Source organism: Vespula pensylvanica, chromosome 23 (assembly GCF_014466175.1).
Source record: "Vespula pensylvanica isolate Volc-1 chromosome 23, ASM1446617v1, whole genome shotgun sequence".
NCBI lineage: Eukaryota > Metazoa > Arthropoda > Insecta > Hymenoptera > Vespidae > Vespula > Vespula pensylvanica.
In genome coordinates this window covers 2,931,252-2,940,942 of record NC_057707.1, presented here as the reverse complement: position 1 = coordinate 2,940,942, position 9,691 = coordinate 2,931,252, and the positions used below count along the sequence as shown (strand labels likewise).

The 9,691-nt window shown below is 34.6% G+C and overlaps 1 protein-coding gene across 5 annotated transcripts in view; it reads right to left on the bottom strand.

Moving 5' to 3' along the window:
* Positions 1 to 935: 935 nt before the first annotated feature.
* Positions 936 to 9,691, bottom strand: part of LOC122636663 (protein dead ringer-like) — a 133,624-nt gene continuing 124,868 nt past the window's right edge. For all 5 annotated transcript variants that reach the window (XM_043828151.1, XM_043828147.1, XM_043828146.1 and 2 more), the window contains 5 exons: positions 7,433 to 7,616; positions 3,140 to 3,492; positions 2,007 to 2,346; positions 1,571 to 1,755; positions 936 to 1,152 (listed from right to left, as the gene is read on the bottom strand). In XM_043828151.1, coding sequence (XP_043684086.1) covers positions 977 to 1,152; positions 1,571 to 1,755; positions 2,007 to 2,346; positions 3,140 to 3,492; positions 7,433 to 7,616 — 1,238 coding nt within the window. In that variant the 3' untranslated portion in view covers positions 936 to 976. The remainder of the gene's footprint in view (positions 1,153 to 1,570; positions 1,756 to 2,006; positions 2,347 to 3,139; positions 3,493 to 7,432; positions 7,617 to 9,691) is intronic.

Below are 9,691 nucleotides of genomic sequence, written 5' to 3'. Positions count from 1 at the left end.
TGGGAGGGAGGGGGGAGGTAGGGAGAAATTTAAAAAAAAAATGATAAAACAAAAAATTATCTCCACTAAACTAAATCAACAGGAGACATAACGTATCATTATAATATAAATAATAAATCGCCAAAGAATTTAATATTGCGAGAACGAATTTTTATAAATTTTAAACGAGTAAATCTTTTTTCAATCATATATCTCTACCGTTAATGATATAATAACGGTGAATTTCTTTTTAATAAAAACTATTTTATAATCATTTCTTTTCTTTCTTTTTTTTTTCTTTTTTTTTTTCTTTTTTTTTTCCCTCTAGAAAATGACTCAATAAAACCAGACGAAATAAAATTTTGAATAATGACAAAGAAAAAACAATGTGTACATACATGTATACATATACATTGTTTATATATATATATATAATAGATAAATAAATAAATAAGTAAACAATGCGATAACGACGAATTAAAGAAAATGGAAAGGGACAATAAATTGGATTGCTTCTTGGAATTTAATTAAGATAGTCATATTATTAATCAGATCACCGAAAAACAAAATCGAATTCCAAAGAAGAAAATGAAGTAATGAAAAAACGAAAATTAAGTAAAAGAAAAACAAAGTAATAAACTAAAAAAAAAAAAAAAATAAAATTTGAAAGAAAAAGTAGAAAGAAGATTTACATAACAGTGGCGATGATTATCTCTTAATTAAGGGTTGGGGAATTATGTAGCGAAAGGGTTAAATATATTATATGTATGTGTGCGTTTGTGTGTGTACATATATACATATACATGTATGTATGTATATATGTACACACATACGTCTACATAAATTTATGTTGTTATTATTATTATTATCATTATCATTATCATTATTATTATTATTATTATTATTATTATTAATATTATTATTGTGAACTTACATTATACAACAAAGACTTCAAGTAAATCTAAATTATGTTTATTATTTGTAATATATAATGCATTCACGATGCAATGCTCCGTGAAGTTTTTCCATTTTCGTTATGGGTCAACGTCGTTGATGATGATGATGATGATGTTGCATTCTTCGAATCGGTTTGGGCAAAAAGAACTCCTTGATATGTGACACCGTTCAGTTCCACGCTGACTACTAGAGAATTTTCACCATTCTTTCCATCTCCTACGAGAAAAAAAAAGAAAACAATAAAGATAGTGGACCGGGAAGTCGCACATATATTTTTTGTTTTCATTTAGTTTTAGTATTCAATTTCATTAAGTTTAATAAACAATCTTAAAGTCAAGAGAGAAAAGAAGAACATACATACATACATACATTTTTATAATTTTCAATATAAAATTTAATTATAAAAAAAAAAAAAAAAAAAAGATATGGAGAATAAGACAGAGAACATAAACAAACAGCGTAACCAGATAATTTTCTCCTTTTTCTTAATTCAGAAATTTTGATCACATTCTTTTCTTTTTGGTAAATCTTAGGTACGGAAATAAATAAAATAAAAGTGTGTGTGTGTGTGTGTGTGTGTGTACGAGTAAAAAAAACAAAAAAGAAAAATTGAGAAATAAAATAATATACATGCCTCGATTGCAGATCTTGATGTGTGTTCCTGTGGAGGAAGAAGGATTTTTATCAGGTGGGTTATCCTCGTCGCATAGCAGTCTTTTGGCAGCTGGTGGACCTTGTTCATTGTCCTTTCTGGTGTGAAAACTGCTGCCAGATGATAGAGGACTTGGTCCAGATGGCGAGGAACATACGGGTGAGGACCTATATAGTAGTAATGAAAAAAAGGAGAAGAACAATAAATAAACCATAAGTAAACAAAAGCTTACAAATTTAATAAAAAATAAAAAAGAAAATAAAAATAAACGAACGAATATTTGCAACGTATTGATCATTGGTACGAACATTTCTAAATTGAATATTTAACAAGAGAAAAAAAAAACAAAAACAAACAAACAAACAAACAAACAAAATAGTAGAACACCATAAGGACAAAACTCATAAACGTTTCTCACCTCAGTCCAAGATCTAACGCTTCTCTTTGCGGTTCTGGACTGGACGCTTGTTGTAACGGCGATTGTGACGTTTGTGGTGATAACGATGGTTGGTGTATCACTGCCGAATATATGGGGTTATTATTGCCGTACATTCCCCATAGGGTTAACCGTGACATCTCATAATTGCTCGTGTTTGCATCTTTAGGAGGTGTCGATGGAGGTGGTGTTGAACTACCTTGTCGATTTATTATCGGTGGCGGAGTACCTGCTCCTGCATTTCTTAATTCCTTGTTTAATAATTTTACGTACTCTACCATACGTGCTTCAAACTCGGATGGTGCTAAATTTGACATAGACACTGTAAAACGAAACGAAGAAAAAATTAATTTGGAAACTTCTTGATCCTTCAATCGTTCTCTTGAAAAAAGAAAACAAAAAAGAAGAGAAAGAGAGAAAAGAAAACAAAAAAAAAAAAAAGAAAAGAAAAGACCCTCTAACAACCCAAACTAATCAAAATATTTAAATCGTCAAATACGAATTCTTCGGATGATGTATTATAGTAAATGAGGGAAGTATTGGAAACGGTAGCACTGTAATAGAAAATTGGGACGAGGGTTGAGAGTTGAAAGAAGAAGAAGAAGAAGAAAAAGAAGAGGAGAAGGAGGAGGATGAAGAGGAGGAAGAGGAAGGGGTGAGAAGGAGTAAGAGGAGGAGGAGGAGGAGGAGGAGGAGGAGGAGGAGGAGGAGAAGAAGAAGAAGAAGGGGTAGGTAGGGAAATAGGAATGCTCGTTAGCAAGAGTCATCCGTTAACGCCTGTCTCTCGAAGGATCGTACAATCAATTACGTCTCCTCTCTCTCTCTCTCTCTCTCTCTCTCTCTCTCTCTCTCTATCTTTCTCACTCTCTCTTTCTATCTCTATCTCTCTCTCTCTCTCTCTTTCTCTCTGTCCGTCTAACACGTCATCGTTGTGGCTTCTAACTAACGATTTAAAATAAACTCGATCTTTCTCTTTTTTCAGTTCTTATATATATATATATTTTTTTTTTTACTACTTTGACGTAATGTTTTTTTCTCTCTTCCTTTTAATTTTTTATCGTCTCTTTTTCTTTTTTTTCTTTTTTGTTCAATTTTTATTAATTCGTCTATCTTACAGGTAGGAGGTTGGCTCAACGGTCCTTGGGCATGTTGAGCATGGTGCGGGTGATGATGATGATGGTGTGGTAAATTCGTGTGAGCTGAATGTCCGTTAACCAATGACTGTCCAGCTCCGTGATGACCCGACACCGCTGTCACCAATGATAACGGTGACATTTGAGCTCGCAATGCCAGCGAGTTCGGTGGATTTCTTTGGACCAAGCCCTCGTTACCTGGTCCACCGGCAGCGTATGTGCCATAACTACTCCTGCGGCCTTCTCGACGATTTCCGTCGATCGCTGCTTGAAGTTCCGCGGGAGTTGATAATCGTCGTTTTTCGCACTCATATGGGTAGAGATATTTCATGTATCTGAAAAGGGAAAATAATAATAATTTTATATAATAATTAGGATAATAGTATTAGGATATCGTATCGTTTGATATATTTTGAATTAAAAAAAAAGAAAAATACGATTAATATGCAATGAATATTAAACTTTATAATCATCCGATGATTGTGAAAAAGAAAACAAGAGGCATCCTCTTTTTTATTATCATAGTAATACTTATTATTCCGATATGAGATTGGTTATAATAAAATAATTCAAACGATATTCTCTTCTACATTTTTCTTTTTCAATTTTTTTTTTTTTTTTTTTTTTTTTTTATGTAGATACATACGTTTTTGTATTTTCTTAGAGTAGACATTTGTAAACGTTCAACAGGTAATTCTAACGTTTAAATATCTTTCGATATTTCATTCATATATTTAATAAAAGTAAAATTAAAATTAAGAATCAAATAATTTTCTACAAAAATATTCTATCCGCTAATAACATTGCATATTGACAAATAATGCAAGCTTTAACATTTAAATGTCCCTCGCTCTTAATATTTCATTAATTTCATATTTCCTAGAAAAAGAAATATATTTTCTAAAGAACGATGGAAAATTTAGATTCTCTTATTGTTTCGCAAACGCTCAACACCGTTTTCGCGGTATACTCTCTCTCTCTCTCTCTCTCTCTCCCTCTCTCTTTGTCTCTTTCTTTATCTCCTTCTCTGTGTGTATTTTTCTTAGCCAGAGCTTAAACGTATCATTAACGATAAAGGAAGGATCTTAAGTACACAAACTCGTTGACGTTATACCCGCGTTCTCCACCTGCGTATAATGGCCGATAATAATGTCATCCAAATACACAATACGTTTTCTATACATAACTATCTCTTTCTAATCTATTCAACTAGAATATTTTCAGATATATATTTAAAACTTTCGGCACGATCAAAGAGAAATCTTTTTTCTAGATCAAAGATCAAAGGACGAAAAACGTTACGTTGCGTTATACGTTACGCGTTAAACCCTTTAAAGCTTCTTTTTTTTTTGTTCTTTCTTTCCTATTCTTTTCTCCTTTTCTTTTTTTCTTTTCTTTTTTACGAGCTTTTCGTAAACTTTCTCTCTCTCTCTCTCTCTCTCTCTCTCTCTCTCTCTCTCTATCTCTCTATCTCTTTTATTTTTTTCTTGCTTCCTAATAAGAGAAGACTCGAAAGTGGAGAACTATAGTCTTTCTCTCTCTCTCTCTTTCTTTCTTTCTTTCTTGGCGTCGCTCGGAATTCGATTACCATCCAGAGAAGTAGAGATTTATGCCCCCGAACGAAGAAGTCCGTTTGCCTGTCCAATCCTTCCCTATATATACATATACATTCATAAATACATACGTACATACATACATACATACCTCTCTCTTTCTCTATACATATATATATATATACACACACACATGTATGCACTCATATATGTATATATGTGACGTACGTATGTATGTACGTATCTATATACGTATATATATACATTTTGTTTGTATGCGAAATGGGGTGTAAAGGGTGGGGGAGGGAGAGGGAAGGGAGAATAGGGTGAGAGGTATGTTTGTGTGTATTGTGTGGTGTACGTTGAGAAGTGTGTACGTGTGCCGACGCGAACTTTTAAAGTCGACGGCTAGTTTAGCCCGCAGTCTGGCCAGACAATCGTAAAAACCGAACGATGCCAGCGCGAATTATAGGCCACGTCCGAGAGACGCCTTGCATGCCTCCGGATTGGATGTAGAAGAGAAAGAAAGTGAGATGGAGATTGGATAGAGAAAGAGAGAGATAAAGAATTGGATAACACGTCGAGATAAAGAATATTTACGAATTATCAATTCGTCAAAGAGATGGACGAATGCGAGATTACGATACCGCGAAATCTCTTTTATTTCTTTTTTTCTTTCCTCCTTTTGCATCTTCTTATTTTTTATTTTTCTTCCTTCTGTTTATTTATTTATTTATTTATTTATTTATTTATTTATTTTTTTTTTGATCGTCCTTCCCTACTTTCGACCTTTCTTTATTTACTTTTCATTATATTTTTCTGCTTCCGTTTTCACTTTTTTTTGTTTTTGTTTCTACATTTTTTCTTTTCTTTTTCGTTAGGGTAAAAGGATATTACGAGTCGATTTCGTAGCACATCGATTCATTCATTATTATCCAAAGAATTTTTAATGAATATTTATATATAATTAAGACTTACTACGATTCGGATATTTTATCCTATAGACATATATAATTTTAGAATGAATATATATATATATATATATATATATATATATATATATATAGGTATTATAGAATCGTAATAAGTCAAGCAAGTTCTAAACCAACGATGATTTATTTCTCGTCTAATTCTCTTTCTCTTTCTCTCTCTCTCTCTTTCTCTCTAATATTTTTCACTTTTAGAGACAGAACTCGATGATGATTCTAAATAGGGATTCGAGGATCGACCTACCAAGTCAAAGACGACGTACTCTCGAAGATGAAAAAGCAAAAGAAGACTGCTTGACGAAAGAGAGTTAACATGGCGAACGGTTCTTCAATCCTACGAAAATGTAATATAGAGAGAGAGAGAGAGAGAGAGAGAGAGAGACAGAGATAAAAAGAGAAAGACAAAAAGAGAGTGAGGGGTGGGAGGAGTAGAAGGAAAGGAAGACGTCAAAAAAGGGGAGACGACGATGGCACAGGGATGAAAAAGAGAAAGACGGAAAGAGAAAACAGAAAGAGAGAGAGAGAGAGAGAGAGAGAGAGAGAGAGAGAGAGAATGATGGTTTCTAATTCGAATTAAAGGAAGACTATCCCTCTCTCTTTCTCTTCCTCTATTTCTATATATCTTTATCTCTTTCTCTTAGGTACATATGCTCGCGAAAATAACTTCTCAACTCTCGTGGTGGGCGACGAGAACGTCTCGAGACTCGATGGCACATCCATCATTCCTCTAACCGGTCATAGGAACTCTGAATGTCTTGTAAAAGAAGGAAAGAGATAGATAGATAGATAGATAGATAGATAGATAGATAGATAGATATAGAGATACAGAGAGAAAGAAAGAGACAGAAAGAGTGATAGAGAGAGAGGGAGAGAGAGAGAGAGAGAGAGAGAGAGAGATTGGTGGCGATCAAATCGATTATACCGTCCACCTCGTTTCACGCCTCGTACGTAACTTATATATGTATGTATGTATGTATATATGTATGTATTGTATTATATATATATCGTATATATGTATGTACACTAACTCGAGAAAAAGTTAGAAAAACCTGTAAGAGAATCCGTCCAAATCCGATTACACGGTACGTTTGTCACCGTCCGTTTTAGTCTCTCTTTGTATGCGTGTATATAAGTGCATGCGTGTGTGTATGTGTGTTGCGTGTGTGTGTGTATGTGTGTATAAGAAATAGAGAGGGGAAATGTTAAATGGGAATTCGTTTTTACCGTTTTATTCGCGTATCGCGCTATATTTTCTTAATTTCGCATTTAACGTATGATAACACGAAGATTTATGGTGTTTCTAATTAAACGTGCATAATTAAATTAACTCGTTCGCTCGTTGCGATATTTGTATTTCTCTCGTATCGAATTCGTATCAACGTGGAAGGATTCTTCTTCATTCGTTCGTTCATCTTCTTTCTCGTTTTTGCTTCTTTTTCTTTTTTTTACCCTTTGAATCAATTTTTCGTAGATCGTTCATCGATTGAAAGAAGATAAAGACTCGACGTACGAATAAAATTAATGAAGATCGTAAAAAAAAAAAAAAAAAAAAAAAAAAAACAAAAAAAAAGAAAGGAAGAAAGAAATAATAAAAGAGTATAATATAGTCAATCGTTAAATTGAAATTGGATCGACTCGAGGTAGGCACGCCCTTTTGCAAAGGAATACAAAAGAGAGAGAGAGAAAAAAAAAATGAAAGAAAGAAGAGAGGAGAAATTCAACGGTCTACTTACTGAGTGCGAAGAGTAAATGCGGCGGAAGTAATGCTAGAAGGCAGGTGGAGACCCTTGATGATTTCCTGCCAAAGCTTTTTGTTTATAACGTCGACCAGACCGCCACGAGCGATCACAAGATTATATAGTTCGTAAAGATCCAATACTGATTTTGCCATGATCGGTAACCGATTGATCGGCGTTCCTGAAATGAAACAAAACAGAAAAAAAAAAAAACATGATTAAAACGTGCTCGTTATCTCATCTCATTGCATAGAAAAAAAGAAAAAAAGAAACCGAAGAAAAAAAGAATCAAAATTTCTTGATGAACGAGTAAGAAAAAGATTATATCGTTACCACGTCTTACCACCCGTGGAATTAAAAATAATCAAAACCAAATCACATTTTCATTGAACTCTCTTTTTGAGAAAAAAAAAAAATATTGCGTTAATCTAAAATTACGAGAAATAATGAAGTATGTGAAATAAGGAGAAGTACACTTGTTAATTCGAATTGAATAGAAAATTGAAAGAGAAAAAGCAGCAAACGGATGATTGTAAATAAAAAAAAAAAAGACGAAATTGTTAAAAAAAGTAATTACACAAAAACTGTGGAATAAAATTTTTTCGAACTTTATCGAAAGGTAAAGGAGATTGTATAAACGGTACTATTATATTTAAGTATCATAGAAAGAGATGGAAATTCAGGAAGACTGTATAATTTACACGAAATACAAGAACGAGAAAGAACGAATGAACGATCGAACGAACGAACGAACGAACGAACGAACGAACGAACGAATGAGTGCGAGTGCGAGAGAGCAAGAGAGAGAGAGAGAGAGAGAGAGAGAGAATTTCTTTAAAAGAGGGGAGGACGGACCAAGTCGTCCTTATTCGTCGCGTGATGAACGACGGCAAATTCGTCGATGGTTTACGTACGAGGCAGCGCGCAAACCGCTGAATTTTACGAGGTTTGCCCAGGGGCTGCAAGGGGGAGGAAGAGAAGGCAAGAGGAGGGGGAGAGGGAGGAGAAGAGTACGAGAGGAGGGCGTTAACAAGAGTAGTAACGAATTCGCGAGCATCACGCGAACGGCACGCTTTTACGAGCCTCTTTGCGAACATCACAGGTGGTATGACAAAACGAAGAAAAAGAAAGAGAGAGAGAGAGAGAGAGAGAGAAAGATATATATATACGTATATATGTATATATGTGTGTATATATATATATATATATATAAGGGATGAATATTTTCTACGACGATTGAGATAATTAATTCGAATTAGTACGAATAATTTGTTAATTTGTTCCAAAAGGAAAAGAAAATTATTTCAAAGAAAGTATGCCATCTACGATATATAAATTTGCTCTTTTGAATAATTACTTAGTTGTCCTCATTGTTGTAATACAGATAGATATTAATTGGTAATGTCGAGATCGTTTTATCTTTGTACCCTCTCGTCTAATAAATTTGTTCGATAACGATAGAACCAGGACGAACTTGTTTGATCGGCAAATTTATATAAAGGTTTAAGAGAATGGAAAAAAGAAAAGTAAGTTAAAAGATAGATCAGAAGATAGATAGATAGAGTTATCGAGTTTGCGAGTAAGGGAGGAAAAGAGAAGCGAGGGGTAGGCGTAGAGTTTAATCGAACGAATTTGTAAAAACTGTGTCGGTTGGGGGTTTAAGGTTTTTAGAAATTCATCGGTTGGATTCGTGCGCCTATACGACCAAGTATGGTAGTCTTTCGAGCCATCGAATTTTACGAGGTTGTCCGAGGGCCGAGTTAACGGGGTGTTAACAAGAGCATTGCTCGCGACTATCGTGAGCACCGCACCGCTCGAACCGCGTAAACGTAAACTCGCTCGTAAACGGTTAGGGCCCGCGAGTAGAGTTAACGCTTCGCGTCGGTGTAATCTGACAGTAGTAACGGCAACAGCAATAGCAATAGCAACAGCAACAGCAACGGCTATGGCAATGGCAAAAGCAATAGCAGCAGCAACAACAGCAGCAGCAACACCATCACCACCACCACCACCAACAACACCAGCACAATCAGCAGCAAACAGAACAATCAGCAGCAGAAGCAGCAGAAACTGTGCTTGCCGTGGTGTAAATAAACGAGTAAACGAGATGGGTAATACCAGTGGCACTGTGGTAGTGTGGTGGTGGCTGATGGTTGGTTGACGATGGTACTAGTGCTAGTGCTAGTGCTACTAGTTCTAATGGTGATTTGCCTTTATTCGATTTCTTATCGGACATCGTTTTTTTTCTCTCTTTTT